The 16,840-nt window shown below is 36.9% G+C and overlaps 1 protein-coding gene across 1 annotated transcript in view; it reads right to left on the bottom strand.

The window, feature by feature from the left end:
* LOC131065721 (probable pyridoxal 5'-phosphate synthase subunit PDX2) overlaps positions 1 to 16,840 on the bottom strand; it is a 132,578-nt gene that overhangs the window by 62,957 nt on the left and 52,781 nt on the right. Inside the window, exon 6 of the mRNA XM_059208758.1 lies at positions 16,613 to 16,801. Coding sequence (XP_059064741.1) covers positions 16,613 to 16,801 — 189 coding nt within the window. The remainder of the gene's footprint in view (positions 1 to 16,612; positions 16,802 to 16,840) is intronic.

Raw genomic sequence — 16,840 nt, forward strand, 5'->3', positions numbered from 1 at the left:
CACAAGGAAAGAAGTTGATCTTAACCTAAATAAGAGGCTTCCATGAATCCAAGACCCCATTGTGTGATCCAAAAGAGAAGGCCAAAAACTATTGAACTTGCAAACCAAGCCGCTACAATGATAAAAATCTTAATTCTCGAGCACATCTTGCCCACAAACCACCATAAGAGAAGATTGTGCATAGGGGTGAGGTTGTAATTTATCTCACAAAGGTTATGAGGCACCCCTAGACTCTGCAATGGTTGCATAGGAACATTAATGACTTGCACCCTAACTTACAAGCTTTGTAACACCAAAACACGACTACCTCAATAGATAGAATAGAAACCCACAAGTTTGTGGTTTCAATGCTAAGATTGATGATGTTGATGTGGATACATTGTTAACTAATGATGAGAATTCTGATTTGAAGAGGGAGGTAGCTGAATGAGAAGTGGAAGTGGTAGCATATGGGGACACAAAAGGCAAGGTTGGTTAGCCAGCAGAAGTAGTTTCCTCACATACACAACTTGATCCTATCACTATGGATAAGACACTTGTTGAAGCACCTGTTGAGGATATTGTAGATATACCATTTATTTCAACAACAACTTCACAATGGCAAATAGCTTTTTTGAGCTTTATTCGTAGAGGAAATTTATGATTTATTCTGTAACCCGGAGACACATCTCCACCCCCCTGAGATGCGTCTCGAAGACTTCCGCGCTTCTTGAGACCTCATTTTTGGCTGGAGACTTCACTTCCACATCTCTCGTTGTCTCCCCGTCTCCTGCCAAATGTCTGGTCGTCTCCCACACGTCTCCTTTGACCAAAGGCACATGAAAAGGTCAGAAACAAAACAAAAATGTTGTTTTCCATCATTTGGGAGCCATGGTGGATGAAGCGGTTGAATAAGATGCCCTTAATGAATTACCACTAGTTCTAGTACCATCGGAGGAACCTGAGTTTGAGAGTGATGATTGTGTGGAGAGCATCATTGTAATGTCCCCACTTTGAAACAGAAGTTAATAATAAATTTTAAATATTAAAAATTAAATTAAAATATAAAAGAATATAATTAAATATAATTAATTAAAATTTAATTAAGTTAACGAATGGTCAAAAGAAATGGAAGGAAAAGTTGTGACTCTCTCAACAATGAGATATAGATGGGAGAAGAGAACCTCATTTGAGAGGGGATAATTGGGAAATAAGAAGTGCACATCTGATTTAAATAAAAGTGTAGACCTGATTATGAAAGGTTATGTCCCTTTCAAAGGGCAGAAATGATGAAGAGATGCACTCTTTCAAAAAGATACTAATGGTGAAAGGGTGTGTCTCTTGCCAAAGAGCATGCATGATGAAGAGGTGTGACCTCTCCCTCACATTGAGAGATATAAAGGAAAGGAAACAAAGCATCCAGGAACATCACCATGGATTGGATCAGATCAGAACTGTTATTAAGTTACAGGCAGTAGCATCTTGGTTCTTGGTGTCATACTTAATTTCATATACATTCATAATACATAGAGAGCAAGGAACAGGTCAGCAAGCAAAGCAGAAAGGAAAAAATACGGCAGTGACAGGTACAAATTCCCTGAACTTTCTGATTTAACATTTAATATGATGGCCAGCACTATATATTAAAATAAAATCTATGCATCAATGAAAATAAATTAAGTGAATATTCTTAATTAAACTAATGACAATTAATATCAGATATGTATATCTCTATCAAACAGTATTAAATCACAGCACTGTTAAACATAACATATAAATATATGCCTGTGTATAGATCTAAGGATAAATAATACTCTTAAATCTGGGTTTGCACAAATTATTGTAATGCTGTAAATATAAGGGATAATAAATTGAATGTAATGAAATAATGATAATAAATGATCAATACTGATTCAAGTAATACTGACAGGAAATGATGATAATCCAATACAAGGAACTAACGTAATAAGATAATTATGACAGATATTATTGATTATCCTAATAAGATGAATTAGATAAATTTAACTTATTTGGAATATCACAAATGGTTCATTGTAAATGAGGGACTCTCTCTTAAGTACGCCATTCCATGATGGATGCCTAACACCTGCCATATGGAGCCAAGAGGGGTGAAGCATCTGTTCTTGGGCTTAGGAGAGAAGGTGGTTGTGATGAGGGGGAACGGTGATAGAACACCTCGCTGGGTACGCCACTCCATGATGGATGCCTAACACCTGCCGCATGGAACCGAGGGGGATACGGTATTCTGCCCTTGGGCCTAGGAGGGATGGTTTCTTGGACACCCTATCCAACTAATGGACTAAAGGAATTGATTACTAACTGACTTACAAACTGACTTTATATAATAATCTGGTCTCAGCTAGGAAATATAACAATCTGATTATATCCAACAATTATAATTCTAAGAGTCTTTAATATAGCAGATTTGATATCATTTAATATAATTCATATTTCAGTTTGAATATTGTTTCATATATGTTCTCTAATTTTGTTACAGGAAAACAGTATACAAAGGTACACCTATAAAACCCAATTACCTATTTATAGATTTGGCCAAATTTAGGTTAAATTAAAGTGTAACTAATTAGGGGACATTACCATCATAGATGAGGAGCTTGATATGGATGATCAAAACGTTGAAGAGTAGAAGAGTAGATGATAAATTTCTGATTTTTGTTTTATGTTTGTGTATCAACATCATCTATCGATATTTTTGAATTTTAATATGTAATGATAATCTAATATGAAATATGTAGTGAGTTTTGAACTCTTTGACTCTTTGACACAATGAAATTTGACACTTTGATTTGTGTATTTAAACTTTATAGTTAATGTTAAACTTTACCCTTGTTCTTGTTTTCAAAGTCCTATATCATGATATTTTTGGGATTATTAAATTATATTAAAGAAAACATTTGGCATCCTGTTGACGTGTATTTTGTACACTATCAAACATAGAATAAAATACCTAAAAGTACCTTATCCTCTCTTGAATAAAGCCTTTGATTGCTGAAGATGTCGCGAAAAAGGATCAATCAGGATGACTCCAAGGTTCTTTTATGTAGGGTCTCTACGTGTGGATAAGCTCTTTGTGGTATGATGTGATTTGCTGGAATCACAAGGGGACTTACACTTGATGATTGAACGTCTGATCTGCTTTGAATATTGCTGGAACACAGGCTTTTGCTAGCTTTGATTTGAAAAAAGGAAAAAAGACGAGGGTGAGGAGAGGATCTAATCCTAATACTAAGGAATGTAGGAGCAATGATTGATCTTCGATGAAATTCTAACTAAGTCTTGTTTTGACATCGCTGGACCATCTCCACAAAGCTAGTGCGATCTTCGAAGGAAAGCTTTATGATGTTCAAATCATCACTGCAAGCATAGACACCATCACGCTGATGCATATCAATGAAGAAGCGATAATTGAAGTTAGGCTTAAGCTGAACGATTCCAGTTGACTACGCAAGGCAAGTCTGCAATCAACAAACTGCTAGTAGTATGGATATACGAATTTCACCATCAATCAAGCACATTTCTTCCACTCATCTAATAACATGAAATCAAATATGAGAAGTATAAAGACCATGCAAATTGTCGAATCGACCCATAAATTTCACCATTTCTTCAATGAAGTTACAAGTCTTTTACAACAACATCTTGGCAACAATCTTTGCCTTCTCTCTCTACTCTACTCTAATTGCTATTCTATCAACTAGCTAATCACCTTCTAACTACTCTCTATCTACTAACTGCTTCTAACTATTTCTATTCTATTGCTTCTAACTTTACAAAATGAAATGCCAGGGCTTATATAGTGCCCTCAATACAATTCGATGGCTTAGATCAATTCGAGATCAATGGCCAAGATTCAACAATGAAAACCCTAATTAGGGTTTGTTACAACCATTACATAACATTTAATGCTTGACCAATGATAAAATTGTATTGCTTGGACACATGTCCTCTCTAGAAAATTCCACCAATGGATAGCTGGAGTATGTACATCGGAGTTTGTGCCACCTTCCATGAGTTAGGTACATTGAATCTGGAAATGCATGATAGGGCATCCAGACTTGACAATGAAATGATGAAGTTTTTGCCTAGAAGGTCAAATTCGCTCCTGTCCCTCACTGAAGGACTAGAGCGCTTTTCTTTATATGCACAATTTTTAGACCTTTTTTGGACATTAACTTTTATTCATAGCATGAAGTAAGGTGAAATCTTCCCTAGCAAAGGAATTTTGAGATGAAAAGTGAAGCATTTTGGCCTAGAGGACAAAATTCGCTCCTGTCCCTCACTGAAGGACCGGAGCTTGAATTCCAAATTTGCATTATCCTTGCAAGATTTAAGTGATTTCGCGATTTGAAGAGGTCAAGGGAAGTATGTTTTGCCCGTTGAATATAACTTGAGTAGGCCACAAAGAAGAGAATCAACCCAAATGGCAATAGGCGCTCCTGTCCCTCACCAAGGAACCAGAGCGATTTTCTCACAAGACCAATCTCTCACAAAGGCAAAGCAAGTTTTATGTTTGAAATGAATGAAAAGGGGCGTGATTGGTACAATGAAGATAATTTCGAAGGCTAGCAAAGCACAAGTGAGCTCATAATAGCAAAATCGCTCCTGTCCCTCACCAAGGGACCAGGGCGAAAATGCCTTAAGGCAAGCTCCTTCCAAAGATCACATGAATTGAACTTAAAGTTCCAGATAAAATGCCATTTTGAACGTCAAGGATGAGGTTTTGAACGTAAAAAATGAAGGATGGAGGACAAAAATGCAAAGGCGCTCCTGTCCCTCTCCAAGGGACCAGAGCGAAGTTATCAAAATTCATTATTTTTTTGCCTTATTTTAGCAAATCGCACTAGATGCCAAGTTCGCCAAAAAAAAAAACTTCGAAATATTTTTAAAAATTCTAATTAAATTGGCATTTAATGAAAAGCGCATACAATTTAATAATTAATTTTGAGCCTTGGAAAATCGTTTTTTTATTAATTGAGGCATTTCGAAATTAATTATTATTAACTATTATTAATTTAAAAGAAGAGCGCTTGAGGTATCATTTTTTATTGCTTAATTAAGTCAGCCTCTTCCTTTTTTTAGTTTTATTTATTTTTTGGCCTATTTTCATCAAGTCGGCCTATGGGGAGGTGAAATGGTGAGCGCTCTATATATTTGGGGTGTGTTTTTCATTATTCAAATCATTCACTCATTATTTCAAGTGCGATTTGGAGAAGCAAGGAAGGAGGTGCGAAATCTAGCTTGTGTGGAGCGAATTTCTACCAAGTGTGGAGACTAAGGAAGGCGAAATTCATCTTGAAGGCTATTGGAGAGGCATATTTCTTGCTAGATTGGAAGATAATTTCCAGATTTGAAGACATTTGAAGGCCAATTTCCAGATTTTTTGAAGAGGAAGGTGGAGTTCTTTTCCAAGCTAAAGGAGGTGCATTTTATCCAAGGGAGAGCTTTGATCTACACTTTGCCTAGCAAAATTCATCTATTTTTACATCATTTCTTAGAGTTTAAAACTCAAGAGGAGGTATGGCGAAATCATCTTGACACCCTTATTCAAGGTTTGATTTTTTTAGACATTTTTTGGAAAAATCTAAGTATTACATGGTTAATTAGGAAATGATAACTCAAGATTTATCATGAAGTTTCCTAATTAAAATCTTGAATCTTCCTTTTAAAAATTTAATTTTTAGATTTCAAGATATATTACTAATTTTGAAATGTTGTGTAGGTATCAAGATGGCGACTCCAAAGCCCGGAGGATCTACAAGTCGGCAGGTTCTCATCAAGGACGATCAAGCAAGGACAAGGGCGACCTCCTCCAGCCTAGCATCAACAAGGACGGCCTTCTTTGGACTAACGTCATCAAGGGCGACCTCTTCCAATCCAGTATTCCAAGGCGAGGTACAACAATCATCCTGCACATCAAGGACACAAGAAGTTAGAACAAGGGTTCGTTGAAGAAGCAGATAGTTCCAGATGAATTAATTAAAGCTAGCTTCTCAACAACATCAAGTTGAATATCTACCAAGTTACAAGTGTCAGACGAGGTGGCATCCTAGTCATCACTTCTCCAGTCAATGTGGTCCACCTCAGCATTTCCAGATTCAATGTACCTAACTCATGGAAGGTGGCACAAACTCCGATGTACCTACCCCAGCTATCCATTGGTGGAATTTTCTAGAGAGGACATGTGTCCAAGCAATACAATTTTATCATTGGTCAAGCATTAAATGTTATGTAATGGTTGTAACAAACCCTAATTAGGGTTTTCATTGTTGAATCTTAGCCATTGATCTCGAATTGATCTAAGCCATCGAATTGTATTGAGGGCACTATATAAGCCCTGGCATTTCATTTTGTAAAGTTAGAAGCAATAAAATAGAAATAGTTAGAAGCAGTTAGTAGATAGAGAGTAGTTAGAAGGTGATTAGCTAGTTGATAGAATAGCAATTAGAGTAGAGTAGAGAGAGAAGGCAAAGATTGTTGCCAAGATGTTGTTGTAAAAGACTTGTAACTTCATTGAAGAAATGGTGAAATTTATGGGTCGATTCGACAATTTGCATGGTCTTTATACTTCTCATATTTGATTTCATGTTATTAGATGAGTGGAAGAAATGTGCTTGATTGATGGTGAAATTCGTATATCCATACTACTAGCAGTTTGTTGCTTGCAGACTTGCCTTGCGTAGTCAACTGGAATCGTTCAGCTTAAGCCTAACTTCAATTATTGCTTCTTCATTGATATGCATCAGCGTGATGGTGTCTATGCCTGCAGTGATGATTTGAACATCATAAAGCTTTCCTTCGAAGATCGCACTAGCCTTGTGGAGATGGTCCAGCGATGTCAAAACAAGACTTGGTTAGAATTTCATCGAAGATCAATCATTGCTCCTACATTCCTTAGTATTAGGATTAGATCCTCTCCTCGCCCTCGTCTTTTTTCCTTTTTTCAAATCAAAGCTAGCAAGAGCCTGTGTTCCAGCAATATTCAAAGCAGATCAGACGTTCAATCATCAAGTGTAAGTCCCCTTGTGATTCCAGCAAATCACATCATACCACAAAGAGCTTATCCACACGTAGAGACCCTACATAAAAGAACCTTGGAGTCATCCTGATTGATCCTTTTTCGCGACATCTTCAGCAATCAGAGGCTTTATTCAAGAGAGGATAAGGTACCTTTAGGTATTTTATTCTGTGTTTGATAGTGTACAAAATACATGTCAACACATCCCCAAGTAACCCTATCTCGTATTTTTGAAAATTAGTCGTACCAATACCAATACCAGTCTCCAAGTACCCTCGTCTCCTGGTGACCTTGATAATTTTCATTGCTACCTGTTGATGTGTGTTTTATGCACATGCGAACATAGAATAAAATACCAAAGTATTTTGCCCTCTCTTGAACAAAATCACCTCAAATGCTAAAGGTTTGATCAACTAAAATGATTCCAAGGTTTCTATGGTCAGGTCTTGACATGTGGGTAAGTTCAGTGGTTGATGTGAATTGTTGTTTTCACTTGGGGACTTACACAATTGTTCGGATCGATCTATCTTATCATGGATTGGAATAGGTTTTACCAATGACTTCAAATGATTTTGCACTTTTAGCTCAATTTGTTCTAACAAAGATTTTTTTAAAAAGGACAAAAGGAATAGGGTTTAGGAATTCTATTCTAAAACCTAGAATGCAAGAGGCAATGAACAATTCAATGGAATCCTACTAGGCAAGGTTTTACCACCAATGAACAATTCAACACATGCTTAGTGCAATCATCTAAGGTAAATATAGATGTTCAAATTATCACCATCAACATCAATACCATCAAGGCAATGCATACCAATGGACGTGTACTAATTGAAGTTAAGTTCAATAAAATTCCAATTGACCACACAAGGCTATCCTACAATCAACAAGAAAGCTAGTAGTATGGATTAAATGGATTCCACACAAATGCATTCAATAGATCTTTCATTCAATCTATGGAATTTTGAAACAAATTCTAATCTAGCTTGGAGGCAATGAGAACCACAAATGCATACAACACAAACAAAATCACCAAACTTCAATGATTATATTCAAATCTGCAACATATAGGCAACAATTCTCAAAAATCTCTCTCTTACAATGAGAGGCAATGGGGTTTATATAGAGTCTCAAATGAAATAAATGGCCAAGAATCATTAGAATCAAGGACCAAGATCATGCCAACATGGCCCTAAATTTGCTCTAATTAGGGTTTACATCAAAACAGGAATCACCAACATGTGATCCAATGGGATAATGCCTAGTCATCAAATAGGGAATCTTCTAGAAGATTTTGACCTGCATTCGTCTCCCTAGCAGCGTATTCCAAGAATCTGACAAGGGCTGAATCTAGCTCCTCCATGGTGACACTAGGCAATTACATCCAATGCATCCGAACAAGCATCAAAAACATTCTCCCAATCTGGCATTAAGCTTTTGCAAACCGCAAATATGAACCATGAGAGAAACCAAATCATATATCTGACTCTTCTTCAATGATTCTAACTGTGTTAAGTAAACAAACTTCATCTTTTCTTTAAATTCTTCCAAGTGCAAACCATTGGAAACCTAGATCTCCATTCCCAACAATTCATCAATAGATGTAAGGATTTTAGATTGAATCTCTTGGATCGATCCCTCCATCTCAACACAATCTCGCTTAGCATGATCATAAGATGACTTCCTCATGGCCAATGAGCAATACCATCCCTGAAAATCATACACATCACCTGCATGCACAACTCCCTCATGGATCAAAGTGGACATCAGTATTTTCTTCAATACTCTAAGACGAGGACTTGTCCTCTCCTGCACAGGTTGGAACTCATCCCAAACTCCTTCCGAATACTGTATCCTGAATATAAGCATTGACGATTTGTCAAATGCTTAGACAAACTAAGTAAGGAAATCATCTACCTGCCTTTCAACATCCTCAATCCACGTTCCAAATTTTGTATGTGTATTCTTCGTTGTCTCATAATCAAAGGGGAATCCACGATCGACGGCAATAGGTGAGACAAAAGTGGGATCCTCACACTTCTGGTTCATTTCTTCAATGTAATCTCTAAGTCTTTTGTTCTCAGCCTCTAACATATCTTTCTTCTCAATTGTTTTATCTAATCGTGCTCGGATTGCCTGGATTGTATCATTGAGTTCCAGGAACTCTTCTTTCTTTGTAGTTAGTCCAAGGTCAATCGTAGTGATCTGATAATCCATGGGAGTAGCCTCATCTCTGGTCTTTTCACCCATCGGGACAACCACTTGTGCAATTCACACACCTCTATCATCTCTAGCAATTTTGGAAAATATCATAGCCCTCTTTTGTTCTTTTTCCTTGTCTGGTCTAGCTAAGAAATTATCATTATCATCAATGAGTTGTACCTCTATCATCTTCTTCTTTTCCATACTCTGCAACAACCAATCGGGAATGGTGGAAATTTCCATTCAATCATCAAGACACATCTCTCGATCGAGTCCTCTCAAAGATGAGATGACATCATCATCCATATCCTTGTCTTTGGTCAAATCATAAACATCGTTGCCTGAGCTAACCTCCAACTAAACGGTGGGAGATCCTGGTTGCTCTTCCTCTTCATTTTGTGGTGTTGATGTTGCTGTAGCATGTAGCTCCTAAATATTTTCTGGTAAGATTTCTATATTGGAGCATTGTTCAAACTCTTTGCTCTTCTCTAGCATATTAATCTCTTCTATTGATGAGGAACTCGTGGTGGATAAAGGAGTGCTAGGCTTTTGCTTCTTCTTCTTTGATTGCTGACTAACTACCTCCTTGCCCTTCATTTTAGATTCTTCAGGCATACCCTTCCTTCTTTTGGGAGCATGGCTCGCCTCATCATCATGTATCCTTGCATCACTAATTGTTCTTTCATCATCATCAAGAGAAGGCTCCACTTGCCTCATTTTTTCATAGGTGAGGGTGACACCCATTTCTATCAATTTGTTCACATATTTTTCCACCGATTCCCTAGAGAAACCATTAACTTCTCTCATAATTTCATTCAAGTCCACCACCTCAGGCTGTGTCCAACTAGGCAATAAGATGGGCTTGCTCACCTGATTTTCATATTGTGGATGAGTATGATCACTATCATCAACTACCTAATCAGGAATGGAAAAGAGTTCACATTTCCTTATGAAATCCACTGACATTCAGGACCACATTCTCTTCCTTACTGCTTGCTTATCCATGAGATTAGCCCAATAATCCTCAATGTCAATCTTATGTATGAACTTTTCTCCTCTGATCTTCACAACATTCCTATGCGGATCAAATCGATCCCTGCTCTTGTACGTTCCAAGGCGATAGAACTCAAGTTCTCCAATGACTAAACTAGTTGCAACTGCAGTGTGGCACACCTCCAAAGTCTTCCCCAATGAATAGGGAGAGTTATCCCTATTTTGTGCTTCTCCTTTTGGATAAAATCAAATTCCTAAAGTTGTCTCACCACCTTAAGTAGGATCATCTTATCAATCGAATACCTAGGAAGTTTGTGGGGTTTGGATCTAAATCCCTGAATCTGTAGGTATATGAAGGTGGGAAACTATATGTACCACGATCCGTATTTTTCAATAAGCTTTGTTGCCGCCTTGGACAATCGTTTGTAGATTCTGCCTAGCAGTAGCCTTGTGATGTACATGGTGAAAGCATCATTCACCCTTCTATAGTGTTCAATTTTGTGCATATGAAGTTGCGGATAGCATTCGTGAACTTTGTATTGTCCTGGTTCATTTCTGACTTCACCCTTGCAAATGAGTCCTTTGCAAAATTTTAATAGTCAAACTCGCCATGGACTCGGTAAACAAAAAAATTGGACTCAGACTCGGACTTGTGAAAGACTCGCAAAAGGACTCGGCAAAAAAAAAAACCGTAGTTTTACAAAAAAAAATATAAAGAAATTAATGCTTTTAGAGAACATAAGAGCCATAATTGAAACATTACACATGCCATATGATCTCCAAACACTCAATATTTGAAATTTCATCATTCATACTCATAGTTTCAAACTTTAAATTGTATAAAAACAGCATAAGTTTATTAAATGTTTACAAAATTACATATAATGATAGGTCTAGATCTTGGGGGAGAGAGGACAGACTGAGTTAGAGAATGGTAGAGAGAGGGGATAGAGAAAGAGTGATAGGGAGATAGATAGGTCTAAAATTTGGGGCAGATAAAGTGAGTCAGATAGAGAGAGCGAAAGAATGCTAATAGGAGCCTACCGATTACTGAAATTTGACTGTCTGAAAATTTAAAAGATCTTTTAAAACCTAGAATTTGCATTATAACTCCTAGAGATCTAAAACCACTCTCAAACATCCTGCCAGTATATACATGAAATATAACTTAAAGTATAAGAAAGGAAAAAGACATATTGAAATGTGACTTCTACTTAAATGTTATATTTCATGTATACATTCTAATGAAGAGAATGAGACTAACTTGAAACCCTACAAACCTATTTTCACCAAGAAACAATGCCAAATGAATGAAAAAAGTATTAAAAAAAAACACTTTATTAGCTTGTTGGACGTGTTTTCTGGGTTCGCGCGAGTCCAAGCAAAAGACTCGCACGAGCCCAAGTGAAAGACTCGCGAGTTCTTGGGAAGGACTCGCCAAGACTCGGCTCGTGAGTCCTTGGCGAGTCAACTCGGCCCACCAATGGACTCGCGAGTCTGTGGCGAGTCCACAAGTTTTAAAACTATGGTCCTTTGTATACAACATTTCACAACTGGAATTCAAGGTTATCACTTATAATCTTGGCCCAATTGACCATTATTCCTCTTACACGATCCTGGATAAAGTAGAACATCCAGCCCTCAAATAAGGCACCTTGAGGCATCCCCATCACTTGATTGAGCAAAAATATCAAGTCACTATATTCATCTTTGAAGTCCGTACATAAGAGCCTCTTGGGAACCTTAGAATGGTGAGGCCTAGGCTCAATTATCCACTCTTTATTCACAACTGTCATGCATGCTTCCACCTTCTTCAAGAACTTAGCTTCATATTCATCCTTGGTTTTCTCTCACATATCCGCACTCTTGGGGATTCCAAAAACTTCCACAATCGCATCTTCAGCAAGGTATGCAAGCACAACCCCTTTAGGTGATCTAATCATTTGGGTCATCGGGTCATAGTTCTTTGCACACTCCACAATTAGCTCACTGTTTTGTATGGATGGAGGAAAGTCAGCCGCTTGGTATATGCCACTCTTCATGATATTGGTGGAAAGTGTGGAAGGAAGTTGATTCTTAACTCCGAACATCCTCTGTCGCATCCGCTCCATGTCCAATCTTCCATGTTTGTGTCTGTAATTTTCTTCCATCGGGATGACAACTGTGAATCCGGATAGAAACCTTCTTGCACTATCCTCAATTGTTCCTTCCTCGCAGAGATCCTTGCCTTGACATGGCATCTGTATGAAACTCGAAGTCAATATTATGGAAAAATACTTAAAACAATGTGTTTCAAGAATTATCTAAGGTTTGATTTTTAATGATTTTGACAAATTTAGGGACCTAAAATCAGAAATTTTAACAATGTTTATCACAAATTATAGAAACAACATAAGATTTGATCAAAAGTAGGGTCTAAAACCCTCATAAAATCTCCATTCTCAAACTTGTATAAGGTCTGATCATAAAAACAAAGTCTGAAGACAAGCTGGTATACTCAGAAAATGGCAAAGGTAAGCTCGAAAAGTACACCACAAGTCTGGAAAATACTTGGAAAATGAGGTGTAAAGGTCTGATTTTCTGATTTCTAAGTGTGAGTACACTTTCCAAGGTCTAATAATGGCTTCCAAAAGTCTGAAGACACCCTGCAAATGATAAAAATCAGTGACTAGAAGTAGTCATGGCCATGTAAAAATGTTCGCATTTGCATTGTTTTACCTCTCTAAGGCTGAAAAATGGCCATGCCTGGGCACACCTATGTGGCCAGAAATGATAGATAAGTCTGAAGAAAATTCAGAAAATGAAGCTTCAGACTTACACCAGCAATGGTGTAAACACAACATGCCTCCAAACTCCTCAAAAATGATATCCAAATGAAATTGCCTAAGCTGGAAATGAAGTTCTCAGATTTGGAAATGGATAAGTTTAGTCAATGACCAGAAATGGTGGTCAACAATGGTGTCCAAATTCGCCCAGCAAGCACTTAGATAAAAATCGACATGGTTCGCAATGATGGCACCAAGAAAAAAGACAAGAGATTGCCCCCAAAACATGAAGCAACCAGCCACACAAAAATCATGCCTTTCCAACAATGGCGCCACAGTTGCAAAATCGCCAAAAATGTGGCTCAATCAGCCACTTGAATCGCTGTAACACCTTCTCCAATGGTGGTGCCCAGGTCTGATTGGGCAAAATAGCCCACTTAAATCGGCAAACTCTATTCAATAATGGTGTCAAGTTGACACTTAGACAAATTTGCCCAGCTGGAGCCTCTAACTTGCCTTCAATCTGCCACTTGACTGTCACAATCAACACTTACATTATTATTTTAATGCTGGCTGGGGCAACTTATACACATTTTCACCTTGATGTTTCACCACACAAACGATGTGGGATAAAACTTTGCCTTTTATAACTGCCTGGGGAAAATGGATTTGCCTTGGGATAAAAAAATTTATCATTAAATGATTGTTGTTGGGAATTAAATAATCAGCAGCAAGGCAAAAACAATCAAATGTAAGCACACTTGGCATTTAATCATTTACTTTCATTAAATTTGGGCCAGCTGAGGAGAATCGATTCATGTTGGGACAACAACTTGAATTAAATTTCTCCGTAACTCATCACAAATGGCCATTTGGGGAAAAATGACCCCAATCAAGAAACATTAAATTGCTTCATTTCATTCAATAAGTCCCAAAAATCCACTTTGGGGAAAATCGACCCCCATCAGGACAATTAAATTTCGTCATTTTCCTTGCATTGTTAGGAAAAAATCACCTTGGGGAAAAAACGTAGGTCATCTAGATACCAAATTCTTTCATTTTCATCCACAAATCCCACTTTGGGGAAATTCAATCCCCATCTGGAAAAATATCTACATTCATTTCCTCAAATTTGTTCACAAATTGGTCCTGGGGAAAAACGACCGCATCAGGACAAAGAATTTTGTTCACATTAAACTTCATCATTCATTCCTGGGGAAATTTGCACCTCATTGGGAAAATTTCCAACACTTCGTCAAATTTTGGGCCTCCCAGTGGAAAAACGTGGTCCATCAGGACAATTCTAAAGATAGTTGGGGAAAAACGCCCTTCATCAAGAAAATGAGTGGGGAAAATCATGACCCATTGGAAAAAAGTCCTTTTATGCCTTAAAAACTCAGGAAAAAACATCCTTCATCGAGAAAACTCATTTTTAGACTTTAATTTCATGTTTTCCATCAGGATTTTGATGATTTTCATACCACGAAGTATCCAGACATATCAAATTTCATCGTAATGCATCGGGACAATCACCATTTTAACAGGATTTTGAGCAAGAAAATTAGGATTCCATCAGGACAAAGTGCAAATTTGGCTTGATTAGCCTCCTAGGAGCGAAAAAACAACTACTAAAGGATCCTCTAACGCTCAAGCACAAAAATATCACCAACCTAGACTCATTTAAACCCACTGACATTCAAAATCCAGACTTAGACAAAATTAGGATCACATTAACAATTTGACACCTTTTAAACATTTGATCCTATAGACAAAAAAATTCAAAACCCTAATAGCACATTAGGCATAATCACTTCAAAACTGAGACTCGGGCTTTTGAAAGCTCAAAATTGCCGCCAAAACCCTAAACTAACACGATATAGAAAGCAGGAAAGAGGGGGTCCCTGTTTGCAATGGGGTGATGTGTGAAAAGGTCACAACACTACCAAAACCTGAAATTAATGTATTCAGAGGTTCTACTTGATTTTTGGTGTATGATACGTATTAAACTCAAATTTATTCAGAGGTTGTACTTGTTTCTTGATTTATGATATGTATTAAACTCAAATTTTGATTTACATAAAATGAAAATGAGTAATATGTTCTACAAATTCAATATATATATGTGTTTTTTTGAAGAATATTTTTAAAAAATTGTGTATTTTCAAATGATTTTCAAATGTTTGATAAATTTGTCGAGTTATTGCCAAGATTTTCGTGATTTTTTGCCAAGTCTAGAGTATTTAAAAATTTTGGGCCTGCTGAGTCTGAATTTTTCAATTATGTTTATGTGTATTCAAACTTGTGCCTTCTTACTCACAAAGATGATGTATACAAGGGGCGACAAAGTTCTGTGATGTAGAACCAAAGAAAACTAACTTCGAAATTTTCTTTTGTTGCACAATCTTCATTTTTCTAAGAGTTGAGAAGCCAACATAGTTTTAGTCCAAGCTGCAGTGGGGTTCCATGTGGTTCTCCTAAGCTACTTGAATCATCTAATGTTAATGATGATGATAATTTTGGTCCTAATAATGACCCATGGGGTGCTCATTAGTGATTATTAATGTGTATCATTTTAATATTGAACAATAATTATCTATAATGAAATTCAAGTTTGATCCTTTCGATATTGAATTACTAAATTTAAATTAGTAATACTCAATTCAAAATTTGAAATTTGTAATAATTTTGTTTAACATATGAGATACCTAGAACATACCCAGTCCCCAAAAAATATGACATACCACCATATCTTACCTACATACCCATACCCATAAGTGATTCTGATTCAGCAATTTAGAAATTTGATAAATATTAAATATCCATTAGCAACATGCACAGAACATGTTATATTATCTAGAGAATATCACACAATCAGATAATTCAATCACGGGCTCCATCTTGGCTTCATTCACTTTTTAATATTTTATGATAGCTGCATCAAGGACAATTGAGCAAATTATGCTGCTTAAGATCTAGCAATGAAATGACTCAACCCCTGGAAAGATTTTACTAAGATGCCCCTACATTGGAATAGTTTCCACATACTAATTGTGACACCACTAATCAATACCTTATTTAGTGAAAAGATTACGAAAAATCCGGTTTACTCAACACGCATTATTATGAAAGGGAACATGCAGATCAGGTAGGCACAGTTTGCTCTCCAGCTTTTTCACAAAACTGAAACCTAATGTACAATTTTGAAATAATGTCTTAGTTCCATTAAAAAATCTCCTTGTTCCCACAAGGAATGTCTCATACACCTGTCCAAGGTAAATTCAAAGATGGCATGCTGAATAGGAAAAGACCTAATAAGTTACCTTTACCTATAATTGCAATTGTTTAGAGGCAAAAAAACAAAAATATGATGGAATGCCTGCTCTTTAGAAAAAAAAATTAGCCCTTTTTCTGAAAAAATAACTCTATTCTTGGACAGCACAACCCAAATTGAGATGTCAAATGCCAAATAAATGTCCATTGTATGTCTTATCATTTTGGGTTAAACCAGTGTTATGTAGGGTTATCAGGAATCCTGCTAAATGTTTTCTCATCAGCCAAATATTACTAAAATACATTAATTACTGAATGAATAATTTTGAAAGAATACAGGACAAACCTCATTTTCACTATCAGAACACGTCTTTTTTGGTTCCTTTGATGGAAGATTGTAGTCAGCTAGAATTTCAACAGATGGACCTGCCTCAAGAATGGCAGGAGCACGAATAAATATAGCACGAAACGTTTTGGGTCCACCTTCCTTTGCAACAAGTTCAGGAACTGGAAGTTCTGTTTCAAAACTGTTCAGCTGCACTCAATCACAAAATAGAACACATTAAGAGGAATT

This window comes from Cryptomeria japonica, chromosome 7 (assembly GCF_030272615.1).
Source record: "Cryptomeria japonica chromosome 7, Sugi_1.0, whole genome shotgun sequence".
Classification (NCBI taxonomy): domain Eukaryota; kingdom Viridiplantae; phylum Streptophyta; class Pinopsida; order Cupressales; family Cupressaceae; genus Cryptomeria; species Cryptomeria japonica.